General features: G+C 47.7%; 2 protein-coding genes across 2 annotated transcripts in view; one reads left to right on the top strand and one right to left on the bottom strand.

The window, feature by feature from the left end:
- loxl4 (lysyl oxidase-like 4) overlaps window positions 1–22,969 on the bottom strand; it is a 336,094-nt gene that overhangs the window by 100,344 nt on the left and 212,781 nt on the right. The window lies entirely within an intron of this gene.
- LOC310865366 (golgin subfamily A member 7B-like) overlaps window positions 1–22,969 on the top strand; it is a 42,420-nt gene that overhangs the window by 16,253 nt on the left and 3,198 nt on the right. The window contains exons 2-3 of the mRNA XM_083774455.1: window positions 9,080–9,205; window positions 10,228–10,380. Coding sequence (XP_083630581.1) covers window positions 9,080–9,205; window positions 10,228–10,380 — 279 coding nt within the window. The remainder of the gene's footprint in view (window positions 1–9,079; window positions 9,206–10,227; window positions 10,381–22,969) is intronic.

Genomic DNA, 22,969 nt, shown 5'->3' with positions numbered 1-22,969 from the left:
TCTTCCATGTCTCTAATTTATTTTACTTTATTCAGCCATTGTTCGTGGGTTGGAGGGTGTTTTCCTATAGCCAATTTATTGTGATAGACTTTTTGGCCGCTGTTAACAATATCCTACCTTCAAACCCAATCGGTCTTGAAATCTTGTGGTATCTGAGTGTCAAACACTCTGTTAATGTCATTAAAAACATTATTCCAGAATTAGCCTGTCGCTAAGTCCCACCCAAGCCCGTTCTTGGCCAATACCACGTTAGAAACGGTTGCTAGGTTAGGATCCTGGTCAAGCTTTCAATGCTGGTCAAAATGGTTTTGCAGTGTCAATAAATATATTTGCTGTACAGCATGTGTGGGTTTGCTTATGAGCAAACTAGTCCATTCCATGAATTATTTCGTTCCGTTGTGCAGTTTAATAGTAGCCTACATATTAGAAATAAAAATAGGCTCTCATCTACTTCCATTGTAACGGGGAAACAACTCTCAAACTCACTCTTTTAGAACACTAAGCTGATTATGACCGTTTGACAGGAAAACTCATGCGGTTAAATTTTGAATAAAAAATAAAAAACATGTTTTTGTTTTGATTTCGGTGTTGCCACATTGTGTGAGAGATATAAGCCAACCCACCTCCAAAAACAAGCCAACTCTTAAAGCCAAATCAAGAAAAACAAGCCAAAACAAACACAATAATATGACCATATATAATCCTAATAAAAATATTGTATGCATTTATCATTATAAATACTATGTAGGCCTATGTCTATGATATTTCATGTTTTGGTAATGTATTACAGTACTAATTATTAGCCTTAAGCCAAAAGTAGCGGGAAATAAGCAGACTTGGCAACCCTGATTGGTCCAAATCTGTACACACACTCCTGAAGTATAGTGTAGCACCTGTATCACCGAGGTTAACCACTGGACTAGTTCTAGGTTCTAACGAGTGGGGAACAATAAAATATCAGACCAGAGACCACTTACTTTAAATGTAAAGCCGGCAAACTTTTTACTCAAGACAAAGACATACAATACATACAACACACAACATTGACCTTTGACCCAATAAAACAAAAACAAAATCCTACAGGTATCCTAAGGTAAGTTTCCACTTTCCCTTCTCATTTCCTTTAATCCTAATTTAGAAGTAGCTAAATTCTATAGGTATTAACTAATTTTAGGAACTAGTTTGGAATCCTATTTAATCTCTATTTGTTTCCTACTATCTTGAGTTAACTCTTTCCCTATTCTCCACAGGTAAAACCAGACTTTACAGGTAGAGGTAGGTATACATTTCCAAAAAAATCAAAATTGAATGAAAAACCTTAAATCACAACTTGAATCATGAAATAAAATAATACAACAATTTGCTATACTTAGATCAGGTTATAGTTCAAATTAATTGTTCTGTTCAAAATGAAGTGTACGAGACACTGTAACTCAGTCCTTTTTCAGTTCAGTTGTTCAGTCCAAAACATCCAAAAATAAATAAAACGTGTGACGCTGTAACTCAGTCTTTTTTCAGTTCACTTTGTGTCTTCAATGCAATTGGCACTGTTCAATCCAAAAATTATAAAATAATTCAATTCAAGCTCCAACACTCCTACCGCTCTGGCAGTGAGTGGACCAAGTAGTCTGACCAAAGTGGACACTTGCATGTAGAATGGTTCCTTGTATCAGGTTCTGTGTGGGCTCCTAGCTCGCCATCCAGATCTCCAACATATCACTGTGTTGTTCCAACAGGGACATAAAACCTGACCTGTACAACAGGTCATAAATAGGGGATTCACACTATGGTCCCGGGTGCGCACTCGGGACCACTTGGCAGATGTTGTGGTAGTGTGAATGATGCGTACCGTTCCCGGGAGCGGATCGCCCAACCGTCCCCGGGACCGCATGGGGGGAGGGTCTCTGGACCGTTGAAGTGTATTCAGATACGGATCGTTCCAATGTGAATGCATGCAGTCGACGAGCCAAGCGTAAAAAAAAAAAAAACACAGCCTCTGCACGATGCGTAACACCAGCGCATTTCTCAACGCCACCCTTCTCCTTTGAATCTGCTTATACGCGCAGCACCGCGCTGATCTTATTCTGCGGACTACACGTGGCTCTTGGGCTTTGCTTGGCACAGTTTCCAAAGTAAAACAAAATAATAATAATGCTAAAGTAGAATCCATAGCAAACTAATACACTGGAGCACAGAACTGACTGACACAGTGAATAGCAGGGAGGCTGACAAGTAGTATAACGGCAAAAAGCCAAAGAGGCAATGCAATTCAGTGTGTCTGGATTTATTTGAGACAATGTCGCACAGTTGATGGTCAGTGTCCGTGCGCGCCAGCCATCAAGCACACCGTCATCAGGAGGATTAAAGTGTGTTATGCAAGTGTACCCGGGTGCGCTGTTGAATCTCGGGCAATGTGAATCATGGCCATCGGGGACCAGGCAACCGTATTCGAAAACGGTTCCAATGAAACGGATTCAGTCCGTCTCAGTGTGAATCCCCTAAAAGAAAACAAATCACTAAATTACACAGTACTGTGGGTCAATTAGCACTAGCTGCAGTATGCACAACTAGACCCAAATTGATGTTGATTATTACTGCCAGCAGCTGGCTGCCCAGCTGAGCTGTTTTAAGTGTACTCATGTTTTACCATGAACAAACCAACATTTTATCATCAAAAGCATACACAATATACTCTTACTCATGAAATAATACAAAACGTTTCCATGTAAAAGTTAAATCACAAAGTTTAGTGCAATGAATCAATGCATTGTTTTTAAACTCACCAAAACACTCGGTCTGCACAAACTCAAAACAAACCGAGCAGGTTGTGCTCCCAAGTCTGACCAACACTTAACACAAGTTTTTTTATCACAGGTTTCTTCTTTTTTATTCGGTTTAGCAGCTTTCTGTTCTGACGTTGTCTGTCTGCTTCTCTCTCTCCACACCGCAGCTTCAGTAGAGCACTAAGAGCAGCCCCCACGCACTGTGTCATTAAAGGGGAAGTCACTTCACCTGCCTGTCCCTTAAAGGGATGTTGTTGTTTTTTGTACATGTACAGTTTTACAGCTGACTCTAAACATTGTGAAACATTTACCATTTTAACCCTTATTTATCAATGTTGCTGTCATGAATTACTTGTGCATTTCAATGACTTATTTATTTAATATAGTACACCCTAATTTCACATGTGGGTTACAATAGCCTCGGTTCCAGACTTACCATCCAGAGTTTCCAGACCGTTGGATGTAAACAAAATAATGTATCTGATCTCGTCCACTTGTCGCAAACACCATACACAATTTTGGACGTGTTTGAGGGAGAAGCTTTAGGAGAAATGTCTGGGACTGCAGCTGGGTGCATCTCAAACAGCATGGCGACTTGTTTACAAACGATCGAGGAACACCAGAACCGCTGTATATCTCCAACCAATATAGTTACTTTATAAATCTATCAAAAGACGAAAATAAAACGGCATGAGTTTTCTTGATGTCATAAACTGTCAGAATCAGCTTTTGTTGTGTTCGCTTATGTGCTAACTGACTGATTTTGAGAGCTGTTTCCCGTTACAATGGAAGTCAATGAGAGCCTATTTTTATAGATACTATTAAACTGCACAACGGAGCGAAATAATTCATGGAATAGACTAGTTTGCTCATAAGGTAAGAAAACAAACCCACACATGCTGTACAGCAAATATATTTATTGACACTGCAAAACCATTTTGACCAGCATTGAAAGCTTGACCAGGATCCTAACCTAGCAACCGTTTCTAACGTGGTATTGGCCAAGAACGGGCTTGGGTGGGACTTAGCGACAGGATAATTGCTGTAACTTAGGACACGTCCAAAAAATATGCGTATGGTTAGCGATCTGTTCACCACATTCCCGCCAGCACTCAGTTGTAGGAGTAGTGCCTGCTCTACCAGTCAATAATGGAGTCTTAAAAAATCAGCTTACAATTTTCCATTGATATTCTCTCCCAAGAGTTAGAGTTTGTTACTTTATGCACTTCAGTGCAGGCGTCTAGCCATTCTTCTTGTGAAATCTCTTGTTGTATTTCTGCCTCCCACTTGGCTTTTATATAAAGAGAATTATTGGGAACCATTTCTAGCAGAGTTTGATATAAGATAGAAATTACTTTGGTGAATGAACCATGCTTTTGTATGTCCATGAAAAGAGATTCCAAACTCGAAGGGGTTCGAATTTTGTCCCAGTCCTGATTATTTTCTAATTAATTTAGTTTTAATTTATTTTTAGAGTGGGTTTGCTACTTTTTACTTGTGTGACAAGTTAACGCATATTTACTGAGCACACAAGGTGGTTTATCCGGCGCTATGTATCAATGCCAGGGTATAACTGGCTCTCCATGGTGACGTAATAAAGATATGTTTCAGTGTTGGGTGGATTAAAGGTAATGGCTCTATGTATACTGTACATGTATGTAATCTGAAACCTACCTTTATTACGTCCCCATTGAAAGCCATTTATATCCCGTCATTGATACATATCTTCATTACGTCACACTCAAAATCAGTATACACTATACAGTATATACCACGGCATACGCATAAAACAACCCAAGTGACCACAATATTTCAACTTACATATACATATATACAACTTACATACATGCATATGTTACCTGTTACTCAACCCATATTGAAACATATCGTAATTACGTCACCATTGGCAGCCAGTTATAACCCGACTTTAGTATTTAATGTACAGTATGTTTTACAGGGTCATATTTGAAAGTTCGTAGAGGTCGACAGTACTTGCGCGCTCTGCTTGCGCACTAGTAGGCCATTTTAGCAGGCCATTTATGGCCTACTAGTGTGCAACACGCAAGTAGGCACTCGACAGAGTGCAGTTCTAGTTTTAGTTTAGTTTTTACTCATTTTTTAGGGACGCTAGCCAATCCTATGCACAGTGTTTGTACCACGTAATGTGATGATCTATGATGATATATGATGATACTACTCTTATCATAAGAGCACCCCTCACTTCACACAAGTGTGATTTTTTCATACTTTGGGTTATTTGTCAGGTGCAGTGTGACAATAGTGTTAAGTGACCTGGTAACTCTTGCTCATTAGGTACCCTTAATTAATGCTTAAAAGACAACTTTGTTTTTTGTTTATTTCAACCATGGTACATGTTTAGGTTGTTAATAGAGAAAGTAAAACTGCTATATGATTTAAAGGTGTCATTGCATGTTGTTCCCACTGGTGGGCGCCCTACACTTGTACACTCTATATATTCAGAAACTGCTTCCGGTTCTGTAAACTTCACTTCCTTCCAGGTCATTTTGTTATGGTTGCTGAGAACAAGCTGTGAGCATCTAACTGGTATGAAAAAACACACAATAATTTATTGTTGATTATTTCCATAATACATAAGAGCTAATGAGCCATTCTCTTATTGGAGTCCAGACTGTTATCCTGAAGAAGAGAGAATTCAGTCAAGTTTAGTGTTAGTGTTTAGACTAGGCCCCAAGCCTGTTAGGGTTAGGGTTAGGAATGTAGCCTATGGTAATTGTCTTGGTGTTTTAATGTGTTTTAGTGCAACACAGTTTGTAAGAGACACACAATGAGATGAAGAGAAATGTGAGGCGGCCTTGTATGTATGCAGCGAGACAGAATCTCTCTCACACATCAGCCTGACCTGGCGTGAGATGTATACTGTAAGCAAGAGTGGTGAACAGTGCACGCTATCAGTCCTATTCATTCAGATATAGCCATGAGATTATTCCCTGTATGACATACGGCCTTGAAACCATGAGCGTTTCCATTCTTGCACAAGTCACCAGGCAGGGCTATTGTGATTCAGAGTAATGCTTCCATCCCTCTTCCCATGAAAGGCAATGTGCTGCGCTTGGCTTTCCCCAGACGCGCAGAGAACTGACTGACGAGGCTGTGCTCTGTCCAGCATGGCTTTAATTCACACGCACGCACAACCCCTGTACATACACATGCACGACCACGGATGCACGCACGCACGCCACTCTTGCACACACCCACATGCACCCCCCCTTGGAAACACACGCATGCATGGCCACGATATGCACAAACCGAAACGCATACAAACACTCACGACGAGTCATGACCGCACGCACCCACACACACAGGGTTACACTTATGAAGTGGTTATCATAATGAGGTGGATGCGAGGCCAAATGAATCTTGCGCTGATAATTGCTTCTATTAATAGAGAGACAGAGTTGTTTGTCATGATGGGAAAAGGCTCCTCGTCCTAAAGATATGAAAAGAGAGAGGGAGGGTGGACACGGGAGAGAGAGAGCGAGGGAGGTAGAGGTATAGGCAGTGATGGCAGGAAGGAGATATTAAAAGCTGAGGCTAGACAGAAAGATCTAGTGGATGTGGGATATTCTTTGGCGTGTTTGCAGATGGAAATAGCAGTTCGGCTGCTATTTGTGGTCTGTGAGAGAGATAGCCTACAGTGTTTATGTACTGTATGTTCTGTACTGGATAGTATATAGTTGACATTGACAAGTTGGCTCTGTTTGATGTCTGCATAGGCTACTCATAAACCGTACTGTCCTTATCGCCGTGGTTACTTAATAATAATCCAGTAGCTGGATGTTGTCTGCGGTATCTAATGGAATAATGGATGGTAAATATAGGCCAATGCCTGCGCTCATGAAGCCTGATTAGTGCCTCATTGTAGGACGTGTCGCTCGCCAAAAATAGATGATTTACAAGCTCGTACAACTCATCACGTGGCATAAATTAAGCATAATGGCCCACAAGTGAAAATATCTGCTCAGGATATTTCCATGTTGAATTCACTTTGCTCTCTTTTTTCATTTTAGATTAAATCAATGATCTCATTCCCTTTCTCTCAGTGTTTTCCGTCTAAATGCTTCTCTTTCTGTCTTCCTTTCCCTCTATCCAAACCTCTATCCTCCACCCTCGGTATCTCTGACACCCTCCGGGGAAGTCATTTATATCTGCGGGGGACCAGGTTTACACTGGCCCACTGGTGCCTCTCAAGGCGAAGGCTGTTTGGGTGTCAAAGAAAAACACCCCAAAACACAGCTCAGCACATAAAGGGAACCCTTTCAAAGTGTTGGCTATTAGGGCAATTGGGCTACTGATGCAGGAGGAATGCAGTGGGAGCACTAACAGAAGTTCAGCTGCTGTTGACAGAGTAACATAGTAGCCTGGTCTCCATCCTGCCTACTTGCACCTGTGTTGATGACAAGAAATGGCATGCGAATGAACCTGGGTGGGATATAATATCAGATTGGATTCCGATGGCTTGGACTTTTTGTCTTCTTTTTTGAGGGGCGCTCGCCACTTCTATCCACATCTTTGTGTGTTTGTGTCACGGCCCGTGACATGTGTTATGTTTTCTAGTGTTCCTTGTCCTTAGTTTTAGTTGGTGTTTTACTTTTCTGTTGTGCTCATGTGATTTTTGAAGTATTGTGTGTTCTTGTTCTCTTAGTTCCACTTGGAGTTTCCTTTGCACTTGTGTACTCTTATTTTGTAGTACGTTTTGTCTCTTGGTTTCCTCTGTTGCTTTTGTTGCCTCACCATGATTAGCCTAGTGTTTCCACCTTGTCCTGTTAGTTCCCCAGCCTATCCCAGTGTTGATTATTAGTTATGTTCACCTGTGCCCTGTTTTTCGTCAGATCATTGTTTCTACATCACTAGTGTTATGCTCCTAGTACTCTTGACTCCCAGTGTTCTTGTTACTCCTTGTTTCCTCCTCGTTTATGGAATTTGGTGAATAAACCGCCTGCAATTTCGACTGCTCTGCCTCTCTGCCTTTGTCCTGCGTTTGGGTCCTAACCCTCTTCACATCGTGACAGTTTGTGTATGAGCACGGAATGTGTCAAGATAGGCCCGGCATAATGAGTGTGACTCATTATGCAGAATCAGAGTTTGTTAAGTGAATTAGTCGCGGTACAGCAGCATATTAAAGTAGAGTAAAGCGTGCCGCAGTATTATTACATTACAGTCATGTACTTGTACAGCATCAGTGGTCTCCTGTAGCAGTTTACGACGAGGGGGTAAGGGGGTGAGGAGATGAAGGGATTAGCTATGAGGGGGGAAGTATGGGATGTGGGCATGTTTCAAATTTAGGGAGTTTTTTTTAACCATTAGAACTAAATTGTCTAAATAGGTCTGATCGACATGTGTCCTCTCGTCTGTAGAGCGACATCTGTTTCCAGCTGTATTTATGTAGTTTTGATCGCAATTGCAGCAACACCCTGTGAGGTGTGCATGTGTGGTATTACACTATATTGTATAAGACAGAGCAAAATGCATGAGAATCCTATAGCACTATATAGACGGAAACAAAAGCAAAACCGCTCACATGCTGCTGTTGTGTGGTTCCAGTGTTAGAAGTGATTTATTGCACTGAATGAGTGTCAGGGTGACGGTTCAAGCTCACAGGCTCTTCATCAGACGAAGGTTTAGTCTGATAGAGAGTCTGTGAGCTCAAAACATCACTCCTGACACTCGTTCAGTGCAATAAATCACTTCTAACACTGGAGCCGCAGCATGTGTGTGAGGAGCAGTCTTCTGTCTTTCTGTCTACAGTTTGTTTACCTTGGGCTTAGCACCTGCCTTACTTGCTGTTGGCCGTGTGCGTTTCTCCGCACTAGCCGTATACTATATTATTACGCTGGTTCTCAAAGTGGGTCTTTGGGGAGGTTCCAGGGCGTCCCCAGCTAAAGTAGCTAACGCAGCATCACAATCATTTTAAACCATTTTACGTTGGCTGTTCAAACATAGCAGATCTATACCAGCTCATCTTGAAAGTGCTCTGTCTTCTTCTCTTCTGGGGTCCCTGGCACAAGACCGTTTCAGATGTCTGCAGACAAATATACACATTTGGGGGTCGTTGACATGAAAACATTTGAGAACCACTGCTGTAACATTGGGTTCAGTAGGACCACCAGGGGTTCAAATGGACCCTTATGTGTGTTTGATTTGGACATGGATTCAGATCGTATGTGTGTGCGTTCTCTCTCTCTCTCTCTGTGCGTGTGTGTGTGTGTGTGTGTGTGTGTGTGTGTGTGTGTGTGTGTGCGTGTGTGCGTGCGTAGTTCCATAACCTGGACGAGCTGAGACACAGCGCGTCGCTGGCCACCAAGGTGTTCATACAGAGAGACTACAGTCAAGGAACCATCTGCCGCTTCCAGACCAAGTTCCCCTCAGACCTCGACGGCAGGGTAACACGCACGCACAGCTCTGTTTGCACACTCTTCAGAGTAGACTAGTATACAGTTGTGTTAGTGTTCCAATCCAATCCAGAGGATGTTTTATTGAAGTTGTTTTGAACCTCTTTTAACTTGTCAGGGCAATGTTTGACGTTTTGACAACGCTTTCTCATAAATCAGTGATTCCTTCCAAAGCCTTTTAAATTCCAAGGCCAAATGGCTATTTGCACACTCCCGGCGCTACAGACCCATAACGGTCCATTTGGCTCCTAACTATCAATCATTTAGCTCAGGGATCTGAGGAAGTGATGTTGTTTTTCTCCACACTTGTCATCGATGGTGGGCAGACGAGGTGGACATTAATGAAGTGGCACGGGCATGTGTAGACTTTCAAAATACACAGGGCACACTCATCCATGAAACACATCATCATTATAGCTTCCCGAAGCAAGGACCCAGGAGAGAGAGAGAGGGGGGGGGGGGGGGGAGGGAGGGAGAGATAATGATTGAGAGAAAGAGACAAAGAAAGAGACAGGTGATAGGAGACGTGAGCAGGTGTTTCTTAACCTTGCTTGAAAGGTTCTTTGTCATCAGCCAACATTCTTGTCCTTGGTCCCGACGACCCCATTTCAAGCCTCTGAGATTCTTATGCTTCTCAAGATAGCCGCAAATAGCCTCAAACTGTCCCTCAATCGTGTTGGTGGAAAAAGGAGTATTTTAGTAGAACAGAATGCAGTTGGTAGGGGGGTTTTCTCTGTGTGTGTGTGTGTGTGTGTGTGTGTGTGTGTGTGTGTATGTGTGTGTGTGTGTGTGTGTGTGTGTGTGTGTGTGTGTGTGTGTGTGCGTGCCTGCGTGCATGTGTTTGGCAGGCGACGTTATAGTTGAACAGCCTGCTTGTACATTTTGGCTAAATATCTCTCCACTGACTCCTTCCATATGGTGTTTTTCTTTGCTGTGTGTGCGTGTGCGTGTGCATATGTGCGTACGTGCGTGCGTGCGTGCATGCGTGCGTGCATCCATGCTATGCTATGCAGATTGAGCGGGCCTTGTTTGAGCAGACAGTGAAGACTCTCAACTCTTCCTACATGGAGGCGGAGAGCATCGGAGGACAGTCCTACATGGAAGGCTGTCTGGCCTGCGCCACAGCCTACATGGTCTTCCTCTGCATGGAGACACGCTACGAGAAGGTAACCTCCTGAACGCACTGCAGTACTGAACACAATACCAGGGATGGAAGAAGTACTCACATGTTTTACTGAGCTAAAAGTATGGAATACCCATTAGTGTAGAAATACTCTGTTATAAGTGCGGTATTCAAAAAGTACAAAAGTATTGGCATCGGAATGTATTTAAAGTAGTAAAAGTATTCATTATGCCGAAGGTTTTCAAAAATAGGATCCTTTGAAAATAGCCGATCTTGTAGATCTGCCTTATTCAAATTGCGACTGTGGTTTCGTAATAATAATTGAACATTTTTATTATTACTGTCTGCTCCAGTCTACTCAGAACTAGACAGACTGATTGGAGATAATAACTACAAATTGAGACAGTGTGCATTCATTTCGTTGCAAAACAAAAAGTATTGCAAATGTTACTGTACTACTTTCCCCGGTGACTATAAATACTTGGAGACCACCAACTGGTAACTATAAGCAATTATTAATCTTCAGTAACCTGACAGTGAACATCACACATCATGACCTCAGCACCAGACACTATCCTGATCCATTATCGTGTTTATCTTAACCCATTTTTGGCGGGAACCCCTTTTGTTATTATGTTATAATCTAGCTATTGAAAAATAGCAGATCTACAAGCTCGAGCTTGTAGGTCAATGGTATCAAGTGGCGGTATCTACAAGAGATCAGCGTTTAGTTTCCTTTTTTATGTTCAACCGCCCTGGGTTAGTGATGGAGTGTCCTTACTGTCCTGGGTTAGTGTTGTGAGTGTCCTTACTGTCCTGGGTTAGTGTTGTGAGTGTCCTTACTGTCCTGGAGCAAGACCCTGAAGCTGAACTGCTCCCAATGAGCAGGTGTTGGTGCCTTGCATGGCTTTTCTCTCTGTGTGTGTATGAGTGAATGTAATGCAATGGACAAGGACGCTATAGAAAGCGCACCGTTTACCATTTTTCGTTACCATTTTTCCATGCCCAAAATAGGCACGCCAGTTTGAAAGTGGATAATGTCCGTTTGAATACATTGTTTAACACAATCCCTACTTTTGGCGGAATGCTCCGCCAGAAGGTCTGTAATAACCTTCCGCTCGTGTCGGAATGCTCCGTCAGATTAGCTTTATTATGGATATCAATCCACGACGCTGAGAACTATTTTTTCATTATTATTTTGGGTCGGCCTTTCCTTCTTTAGCGTACCTAGACCGGATCGCGCATGCGCGTTGCCGTCCACCTCCCATTATACAGGCAGACTAAAAGCTGAATAACTCCTAATCTACGGATCTCTCCATGGTTTGGTCAATTAGCGCGATGTTCGGAGGTCTTTGCTAATTATCCGGTGGTCTAGATGGAAACATTGGTGCTTATAGAGCAAGAATGGCTATATTTTAGCTCGCTAGCATTGACGCTATTCTTTTAGCACAAGATGGACGCCCACAACATCCGTTTCTGTGCTGCGTGTGCAACCTCTAAATCTTCCCCACAGACGGTGGCAGTCAGAAGTTGGCTTTGCGTCCAGCAGGTGGCAGCCAAACGGTTAAGAGCACCCCGAGGTCTATTGATATGGTAGTGTTGAGCTGATAGTTGGGGTTTACAGGAGTTTCTGGGAGGCCTTCCAGTGTGTAGTAGAATTCCTGCATGGACCTTTGAAAGAACTATAAATATTACAGGAACCTGATAGGTGTGCATCTGCAACTTATAACTGTATGGATTTTCTCCTAAGCAGCTCACAACTCTTCTTTTCATGACCATATTTGTCCATTTTGTTGAAACCGAAGGTACACACGCACGCGCACATGCACACGCATGTACGAAAGTACAAATTCAGTCGTGTCGTTTACCACGTTCTCACAGATTTCTGTGGTCGGGTTTGTGTGGTTATGGTTAGTACACAGACTCATTGACACACGCACGCACACACACACACAGACACACTCATGTGTGCACACGCATGCGAGCGCAGAATGACAGAAAGCCAGAGAAGGGGAGATAAGATCGGCCTGTGTCTCCCTGGGCTGAGCTTACACAATGTTCCGCTGAGCTGTCCATCCGCTGCTTTGTGACGGGCTGCTGGAGCAGGCTGCACCTGTGCGCCCGGTGGCCACGGCGTGCCATGCCAACCATAACACGTGTTTGCCGCCAGCGCGCCCACGGTGCACGTCTCCAGAAAGGCCAGGTGATTAATCTTCCCCCTCAGCTGCGCTGCTGCTTGTTGCTCACTGAGATGGAACATGCGTATATACAGTGCGGCACGCACGCACACACACGCACACACACACACACACACACACACACACACACACACACACACACACACACACACACACACACATGTGTTGCCCGTCGGCCAAATGGAACAACGTTGGCGTGGAGCCCCGGCGCGGCCCCTTCCTTTCTTCTCATCTCTGTCATCCGTGGCGTTTCATCTCCACGCTCTTGTTGTTCTTCGTAAACACGTACTCCTTATCGGAGCGACGCGGTGGTTCTGGGACTCGGCCGAGGAGGAGGACCGCGAGAGGACATATTGCTACACTGAAGTCATGCGGTAATGGGCCCTGGACGGCGGCGTCCCCCCCTTTCATGTTCCCCATCTGTGCGTCTCCGCTCAGCGATGCTATCGGGTTCCCAGTGGAGCCTTGTTTATTTACCTGGCTCACTAAATCATCGCCGCTCAATGACATCTTGAATGAGGATGATCAAATGTAACCACCCAAGTTGATGGTTATGTTCATGCGTGTGTGCACAATGGACAGTACAGCTTGACACACACACACACACACACACACACACACACACACACACACACACACACACACACACACAGGTGTGTGCGTACAGTATGTGTGTGAACTGATAAGAGTCCACACACATGAGTGAGCATGCATCGTCAGTGTGCAGATTCCATGCGGAGTAATGTCCTTTTGTGCTCACATGCATCAAAGCACGCTGATTGCGCATGTCAGGACGAATGCATGCGTTCACAATCACTCCCAACACTTGGGAGTGATTCTCTCTGCCTCTGCTCTGTGCTCTTATTCATAAACCACTTACTGTAGCCTTACATAGGCGATGCACACATACCCATGCGTGCTTGCACACGCACACAGACAGACAGACAGACAGACAGACAGACAGACAGACAGACAGACAGACAGACAGACAGACACTTTATTCTCGTTGCATATACTTATTGGAATATAACGACATCCGTACTTACTTTACCTGCAGTATGCCTGTAGCCCAATTTTTGTTACAGGCCGCGAACAAGTTGCTGTCCAAGCATCCTGGTCCTGGGACAACTTCTCCAGCTGTCCCCGTCTATGTCCAGGCCATCTGCATCCAAGTCACGGCGCTTTTGGTCTGCCTCTCTTCCCTTTTACACATAGTGTGATATTAGATGCAGGCTCGTGCAAAGTGTGGCCAATCCACATTGCAAGGGTCTTTGGAGACTCTACAGGCTGCTGTCTTGTTTGGTTGCCACAGTTCAAGGTTACTGATAGCGTCTGGCCTGCCGAAGTCCAACGATTCCTCTGAAGTGTTGTTGAATGCTTGAAGTCTCCTCACTTGCGGTAACAGCTGTTGTCCAGGTCTCCACATAGCAAAACAAGCTTCACCATTGAATTGGAGATCCTGATCTTGATGTTAGCGGACAGATCCAAGGATCTACCCCAAGTTCTTTTAGTGGTTTTGACATTGGCATCACTCCCGCCCAGTGTATCGACAACACTGCCAAGACAGGTGAAGCTCTCTCTGCTTCTGTGTGGTCGGGTATAACGTCGTCTGTGTTTAACAACAACATCAATCCTTTTTGTGTAAACGGCGGAGAACAGCACAGTCAGGACTCGCATGCGAAACACGTTGTGACAGCTTTTCTCCCTAGGAGCTTCTCAAACTACCACAAAGCCTTCCCTAGAGGGGATATCAGTTCCGGCATATATAACTGAAAAGTAACGGCTGACATACACGTTTCCCAATTCCCACCCAACAGCAACGATATATATTGTAGGCAGGTGTCTATTCATGGTCAATTAATCCTAATTGCACAGAGAATACGAAACGGCATTTACAGTCGTGGGATCTCGCTAAGAGAAAGATTTCAACTTTAGATTGCGGACATGTGACATTAAGGACATCCGGCATTGTTTTGGAGTGGGATTGATGTGCGGGCCAGCACAGCGTTCTATCATGAAAGGCTTTTTGTCCTCGTTGTGTTGCTTGATACCACTTTCCATTTCACCACTTGGGTTCTTCTCTTCCTAGGAGGGGACAGGGGGGATTAATGGTGAAAGGTCTACGCTTTAGTCATCTAATTAGACTGCTCTTCCTGTCACCACATTAGCAGCTGTACTTGCAGCTGGACGTTGTGTACGTCCCAGCGGAGGCCCATGTGGTTCGCGTTGCTCAGCCTACATATAATAATCTCACAACACTGAGCACCGTAGAGGCTGCTAGTCACTGGTGGAAGAGTAGCAATACCTACAATATAATACTCTCACAACACTGAGCACCGTAGAGGCCGCTAGTGGTGGAAGAGTAGCAATACCACAATGTAGGAATACAAAAACTAAAACGACCATAACCCACATGTAAAAGTACATAGTACTTACACTATGCAGAATGACCCAATTCACATTTTTTTGTGAAAGATCTTTCGAAAATAGCCAAAGTAGAAAATAGGGCTTACAAAACACAATGTAATGTTTTGTAGTAATAATCTAAATTGGCAAAGTAACTGTGACTAAAGTTGAGTAAACGTACTTTAGTTCAGTGGTTCTTGCCCAGTGGTCCGGGGACCACCAGTGGTCCCTGAGGGGGTTCCAGGTGGTCCCCAGCTAAATGATGGAGAGTTGGTAACCAAATGGACTCTTATAGATCTTTAACTCTTAAGAGTGTATGAAACTCTGGGTTACTTTAGTAACCTCAGTTTATCAAGCGAATCGAGCGAGAGAATCGCCTAAGGGTGGCGCCATTTCCATGGTGCCAACACAGAATAAATCCATATACTCACGAAACAATACTGATTGGGTCGTGCAGCTGTCTGTCACGACTGTGGCTGCAAGCTCCGCCCAGAGCCTATAAAGCAGCACACAGCCGGAAAAGACGTCATTCCTATCAACCAGTCCTTTTTCTGTGCTCTTTCTAAGCAAGAAGGGTAGTAAGGGCGATTCTCTCGCTCGATTCGCTTGATAAACTGAGGTTACTAAAGTAACCCAGAGTTTATCTAAGCTCATCTCGCTCAAGAATCGCCTAAGGGTGTACATAAACCCCCCGTATCACTACCACCAGTTGAAAAGGAGGCCCGACCCGGGACCCCTCCCCCAGCAGTCCCCTGCCCGTGGGGAGAAGGAAAGGCAAGGAGGCTATCTGGACCACAGGCCCAGTAGACAAGAACCTACCTAAGGAGCTAGCCAGTGAAAACTGTCTAAGCACTCAGACGCGGGCTGATGGTTCCCCATCTCATATGCCCTAGGCTCTATCTCCTGAAGTGCGCGTGTGTGACCGTTGTTCCCAACTGTCCCATCACCTAGCGGCAGCTCCCAGAACGGCGTGAGCAATTCCAAGAGATGCCACGTCCAAGTTATAGTACGTGGCGAAAGTCGAAGGGGACGACCAACTCACCGCCGTACACACATCCTGAAGTGATGCTCCCTTCGCAAGAGCCCAGGATGCAGACATGCCTCTCGTAGAGTGAGCCCGCAAACCCTCCGGGGGTTGTGTACCACTCTCGGCATAGGTCAACTGTATGGCTTCCACAACCCATTGTGAAAGTCTCACCTTGGTTATGGGATTCCCCCTTCTCTGAGGGTCCCATGCGACAAACAACTGATTGCCCTTCCTAAAGGCAGCAGTCCTGTCTTCATACAGTTTCAGCGCCCTGACCGGACAGAGACTGTTCAGCCTCTCGTCTTCCGCCGATGCTAAAGGGGGCGGGTGGAAAGCTGCCAAGTCTACCGGAGTACATCCGGAAGGAAAGTTCTTGGGCAGGAACGACAGGTTCGGCCTGAGCGAAACCCTGGTACCGTTCCCACTAAATCTCATGCAGCTTGGACTCACCGAGAGCGCGTGCATGTCACTAGATCGCTTCGCTGTAGTCAAGGCGACCAGCAGGGCAGTCTTAAGTGAGAGAAACTTCAAACCCACCGTGTCCAGCGGTTCGAAGGGGGCTCTCGACAGAGCGTGCAGTACCAAGGTCAGATCCCAGGAGGGAACTAAGGATCTAGATACCGGCCGAGCACGCTTGACACCCCTCATGAACTGTCGAATCAATAAGTTCTCACTTATTGGTCCGTTGTCCATACCCACATGGTAGGCCGATATGGCCGCCAGATTGAGTTTCACTGAGGAGTTCCCCAAGTGTCTATCCAACAATTCTTGCAAGAAGGTTAGGATAAGAACCACCGAGGCCTGAAAAGGAACGGCCCGTTCCGGCCTCGCCGCACACCAGCGCATAAACACGTTCCAAGCCGTGTTGTACCGCTGTCTAGTCGAAGGGGCCCTGGCCCCCAAGATCGTCTCAATGACTCTAGGGGGCAAGCCTGTGGCTATTAGAGTCGACCCCTCACCGGCCACACCCAGAGGTCTAAGTCCTGTGGGCGCGGATGGAATATCTCGCGACCCGCCTGGGTAAGCAGATCCCTCCACAGAGGGAGCTGCCAAGGCTGGTCGTAGAGGAGGGGAAAAATGTCCTGTCTCCAGGACCCTCGGGCTGGAGCCACTAGTAGCACGTTCGAGCCCTGAACCCTCACCCTGGCTAAGGTGAAGGGAATCAGCTCTAGTGGAGGGAAGGCATAGAGTAGGCCCCGAGGCCACCGATGTGCCATCGCGTCCAGTCCCAAAGTTGGCGAGCCTGTCAGGGAGAAAAAGAGTGGACACTTCTTGTTCTCGTCTGTAGCGAACAGGTCTGCCACCGGAGTCCCGAACCTGTCCCAGATCTGTTCCACTACACCCGGGTGTAAGGACCAGTTGCCGTAACGGAGGGGACCTCTGGACAACAGGTCTGCACCCGCGTTCAGTAGTCCCGGGACGTGGCAGGCTGTCAGTGACAGAAGACGCCCGTCGCACCAAGCCAAAAGCCTGTATGCCAACGTGTGCAGGCGTAAGGACCTCAGTCCACCCTGCCTGTTGATGTAGCACATCGTTGTCGTGTTGTCGGTACGGACGAGGACATGACAACCCCGTATGAGCGGCTCGAACGCTTGCAGCGCGAGGAAGACCGCTAGGAGTTCCAGATAATTGATGTGGGCGGACCTCAAGGTTCCATCCCATATCCCTCTGGCCGACCTGCCTTCGTGGGTGGCCCCCCACCCACTCAGGCTCGCGTCCGTAGTGACGACCTTCCTGGCCAACGGTAAACCAAGGGGGACTCCCTCCGTCAGGGTCCGTCTGTCCGACCACCACCTCAGGGCGAGCGTGCATTCCCCGGGGATTGTCACTCGCCGCGAGAGGAATCTGGTGGGCACCCGTAGAGACCTCAACCAGCGCTGAAAGGGTCTCATGTGGAGTCTGCCCAACCGCACCAGGGAGATGGCCGACGCCATCAGTCCCGCCATACGTAGGCAGATTCTGAGTGGCAGTCTGTGTCCTCTCTGGAACAGGGCCACGCACTTCAGGAAGGCGTCGATCCTCTCCGGGCTCAACCGAGCCGTGAAGGAGACTGAATCCAGTGCTATGCCTATGAAGTTGATCGACTGGGCGGGCACCATAACACTCTTCTCGTGATTTATGGTGAACCCTAGGGAGGACATATGGGACACCACCCGAGTGGTGTTCCATAGTGCCTCCTGTGGCGAGCCTGCGCTCAGAAGCCAGTCGTCGATGTAGCTTGCTACACGTAGACCTCGTCGCCGCAGAGGGGCCAGAGCCGTCTCGGTGCATTTGACGAACACCCTGGGGCTCAGGGACATCCCGAAGGGGAGAACCGTGTATTCGTACACCTTCCCCTTGAAACCAAACCTCAGGAACTTCCTGTGATGTGGGTAGATAGGGATGTGAAAGTAGGCGTCTTTCAGGTCTATAGATGTGAACCAGTCGTTCATGCGTATAGAGCGCACAAGAGACTTGGCTGTCAGCATCTTGAAACGGAAGGACTTGAGGTACCGATTGAGAGCTCGTAGGTCCATGATTGGACGCAGCCCCCCCCCCCTTCTTCTTGACCAGGAAGTAGCGTGAGTAAACCCGCTGCGACTCTGGCTCAGGGGTACCTCTCTGACAGCCTTCTTCTCCAGCAGAGAGTTGATCTCCTGCTGGAGAACCTGACCCGCTTCGCCGCGTGCATCGGAGTAGGGGATTTCTCCGAATGCAGGGGGTCTCATAGCGAACTGGAGCCTGTAACCTCTCGCTATGGTGCGGAGAACCCAAGGAGACGCTCCGCACAGTTCCCACTGTGTCAGGCGACGCGCAAGGGGGTTCTCCATCGCCAGGGGAGCGCGTCGTCGCGCAGGGCTGGCGCCTCCTGGTGGACCAGAGAAAATTTCGGCATGACCCGTCCTGCCAGTGGCGTTTAGGCCCGCCACAAGGCCAAGGTCCCGCCCCACTGTGTCGGAGAGCCCGGGGGCTACCCCTGGCAGTGGGTTCATGTCCCCCCGATGTTGTTGTCGTTGTTTGTTTTAATGGCGTGAAGGCCTTGATTACAGGAAATAAAACAGGTACAACATTGGAAACAACAACATGTCGATGATCGGCCGCACCCGTGGTGATGCTCCGCATCGTGAGCCCCCCGCCTCTTCCTGGGCGGTCTGAGTGTGAGAAGAATACTCAAATCCAGGCTCAGGGGGGGAGGGGAGACGTCTGGCCTCGTCTCCCCTGGGACGGGGACGGCGTCATTTGCTCTGTGGCTCCCCACGGCCTCTGCCCTGGCCTCGTCTGGGGCCATGGGGCGGCCGTGGCCACGCCCAGCCGGGCGTCTGTCACGGTTGGGGGTGCCGGCCGAGGCATCGGACGGTGCCAGCTGGCCTCCTGCCCTCTCCTCGTGGGGCTTGGAGCCAGAGCGGCCACCCCTACCACCGCTGGTGTGTCGGGGTTGGCGTGCGGAGGGAGCTCTTGGAGGAGCTCGCTGTCCGTCGTCCACCTTGAAAAGCAGCCTATCTAGAATGCTAAGCATGCTAGGGTGGCATCGGCCATCCAACGAGGTTGCTACTCCCGACCTCGAAAAAGTTAGCTAAATAGCTAAACAACCCTAGCTTCACAATGTACATACCTGTAATGTTGAGGGAAGCAGTCGGTAGTCGAGGGTCGCTGGGGAACCACGTCGAGTGAGACTCGTGCCTTCGGCCGCTGCGTGAAGTAGTAGCAGCGGTAGTTGTCGGTGGAGGCCTAGGACTGCATCCGACATCTCGTTGTCGCAACCACCCGGCTCGGGGGAGCCTCGTTGGTGGGCCGACGAGATCCCGCTGGAGGGAGAGCAGCACCCAGAGCCAGCCGGCGAGGCCTGGCTGATGTCTCGGGTCTGGCTCCACAGGCCTGTTTACCAGTGTGGTGAAGAGCGTGTGGAGCTTGTTGCTGGCGGTCCGAGCCGCCTTCCTGGCAGGGGAGGAGCCCAGGAAGGACTCGTCATGGTGTCTCTGAGACGCGTCAAGGTTGAGGGGTCTGGAGAGAGAGGACGAGGTGGTGGGCCTAGGCCTCGAAGTTTGGGGCTGGTCGGGACAGCCTGGCTCGGAGGTGTCGACCAGGGACCTGTCTTGGTGACTCTTGACGCGTGAGATGCGTCAGCTTTTCTCCCCGTCCGCGAAGCAGAAGCAGCAGGGGTAGAGACCAGAGGTCTCGAGAGCCTGGCGAGCATGCTCTAGACCCAGGCAAACCATGCAGCGAGAGTGACTGTCCTCAGGGGACAGCAGGTTGCTGCAGTTGCATGAGAAATTCCCGGTGGCGTTCCTCCTCGGGAACCCGGGAGGGCTGTTGTCACCGCTGCTGAAGGTCCTCCTGGGTCTGGTTGTGCTGTGTAGCGTCACCGCCAGTAGCCATGTTGCCTAGTGTAGTTTTCCAACTGTCCACTGAGGTGTAATAAGGCTAGAAAACTAACCAGGGTCTTCCGACACAGGGAAGAGTCTTGTAGGTCAAGCACAGTTGTAGCTTAAAGAAGGAACCAGCAGTTCAAGACATTGTAGAAGCACTTCTCCTTTAAGTTATAATATAAAAATTATAAAAAAGGAAAAGTGGTGGTGGAGTAGAAGAGTAGGACTCGTGGTGCTCCACTGAAAATCAGCTGTCTAAACAGAGACGACCACGTTGTGAAACTGTGGTGGCCAGAGAAGCTGTTTAGTTGCGTGAAAGAAAAGGCGCCGGACTACGGGAAGGCCGCAAAGCCTGGGGCTCGCGTAGCGCGGCCGTCGGGCTGGTGCTGTTTAGGTCTGACGACACAGAGCGATGCGGCGGTTCGTCGGGTAGTGCGGGTTGCGTAGAGCAGGCCTGTGGCCTTCGATAGCAAAAACAACTGTGCCAAAGAGAAGCTAGAGAAGCTGTAGTTAACGCCTGACGGCTGGAAACTAGCTAGTGTCTAGCGGAGCTAAAAGGCTATAGCTGCATTAGCGGGAGCTAGCTAACCTAGGAAGGCTAGCGAAGCTGCGGCTGGATAGCAAGCTAGCGTCGTAACCCGGCTACGGTGGTTGCTTGTTGTTGGTGGCGCTAAAATCAACGCCTAGCGGCCGAGGATTAGCTAGAAACACCGGTAGCAAGCGAAACAGCGTTGCAGCTTGCTGCTTATGCGGGTTGTCTGTTGCCAGGGTTCTGTTGCAGTTGCGACTGAAACATACCCACTGAGGGTCCTCCTGGGTCTGGTTGTGTTGTGTCACCGCCAGTAGCCGTGTTGCCTAGTTTAGTTTTCCAACTGTCCACTGAGGTGTAGTAAAGGCTAGAAAACTAACCAGGGTCTTCCGACACACGGAGAGAGTTTTGTAGGCCAAGCGCAGTGTTCTTCCAGAAGTCTGGAGAAAAAGTAGCTAGAATCCGCTAGATCCGCTAGAAGTAGCTAGAAGTCGCTAGAATACAGCTACAAAGTCGCTAGGTGTAGCCAGATGACGTTAGAAGTCACTATAAACAGCTACAGAAACACACACCAAGAGCCAGGGGTAGTCAACAGTAGCTAGAAGCAACAGGAGTAGCTGATAGCAGCTAGAGGAGGCTAGAAGTAGCCAGAGGGCAGCTAGATAGTAGCTAGCTAGTAGCTAGGGTCTTTCGACGCGGAGCAACGTGCGTCGCCGATCTAGCGCTAGGCCTTGCGGCCGTGTGGGAGCCTGTGATAGTCGTGGAACGTCTTCCGAGCCGACGGGGTCTTGCGACACAGCGTAGCGGGAAAGAACGTGGGTCAGCGCGGGCCGAGGGAGTCTGTGAAAACTGCGTTTTAGCTAGTAGGGTCCCTCAAAGTTTCCGACGATAGTGTAGAGAAAACAGGGGAGAAAACAGAGCTAACTGGGGTTGCAAAGCGGAGGTTTATCAACTCACCGTTAGCAGAGCAGTGCAGGTTGACTTCCGCGGGTCGCCGGGCTGAGCTTCTTTCCGACGAGCGGCTGTGTCTTGTCTATCGTCGGCTGGCTCTTGTTCCACGGTCCAGGCAGGGCTTCGCGGCTAACGCGAGGTCTCTCGACACTGGTTAGGCTGAGCCAAAGCTAAGCTAGCGTTTGTCAACAGCTAGGCTAAAGCTAAGCTAGTGTTAGCCAAAGCTAACGGGGCTATGTCCGAGAGGCTTCACAGCACTGACAGAAAAAAGCCCCTTTTTTTCTTTGTTTCTGAAACTTACTGCGTTTCGTTCTCGTGAGTGTAAGACCACCGGGTTTCCACCGCGAATTCCAGGGTACAAGTGAAGCACTCGTCCAGGGGGAATAAAAGTCTCAACGGAGTTATGGAAGTGGTAGTCTTAGAAAATACATCTGTGTAGCACAGAAAAAGGCAGGAATGACGTCTTTTCCGGCTGTGTGCTGCTTTATAGGCTCTGGGCGGAGCTTGCAGCCACAGTCGTGACAGACAGCTGCACGACCCAATCAGTATTGTTTCGTGAGTATATGGATTTATTCTGTGTTGGCACCATGGAAATGGCGCCACCCTTAGGCGATTCTTGAGCGAGATGAGCTTAGATAAACCATGGTTAAACATCTGCATTCCCATATTCACTAGTCTACACAATTAGAGAATGTAATTTGTTTTGCCTGCCTCTTATGGTACCAACATCAATACAATATGGAATTATTCTTCAGTATTCTTTAGTTTTGGGTCTGAGAGGCTAAATGTCATCATGGTCCGTGGCTCAAATGGCCAATAAAATAATTGGCCTTGATACGTATGAAAAGGGTTGAAAACCACTGCTTTAGTTGGTTTCTCCCCCGCTGCCCCTAGCCCATTTTGGGCGGGAACCCCTGTTGGTGTTTTAAACATTGTTATAGTTTAGCTATTGAAAAATAGCAGATCTACAAGCTCATAATTTTGAGGTCAGGCCTAAATGGGCTAGTTTCCTGGGGCCAGCTGTGTCAGACGTGTACGCTAGGCTTCACGGAGCAGAGCCTGATGGACATGGACAGACAGAGTCCTGCAGAGGCATGGCACATCTGCATTGTTGGCACACACGGATGCATGGCCCCGCTCGCTCTGAATATAAGCTGCGCCGGAGATGCTACTAT

This window comes from Protomyctophum parallelum (genome assembly GCF_964188405.1).
Source record: "Protomyctophum parallelum genome assembly, chromosome: 10".
In the NCBI taxonomy this organism is placed as follows: domain Eukaryota; kingdom Metazoa; phylum Chordata; class Actinopteri; order Myctophiformes; family Myctophidae; genus Protomyctophum; species Protomyctophum parallelum.
The sequence above is the reverse complement of the archived record's forward strand: the minus strand, read 5'-3'. Positions and strand labels throughout refer to the sequence as shown.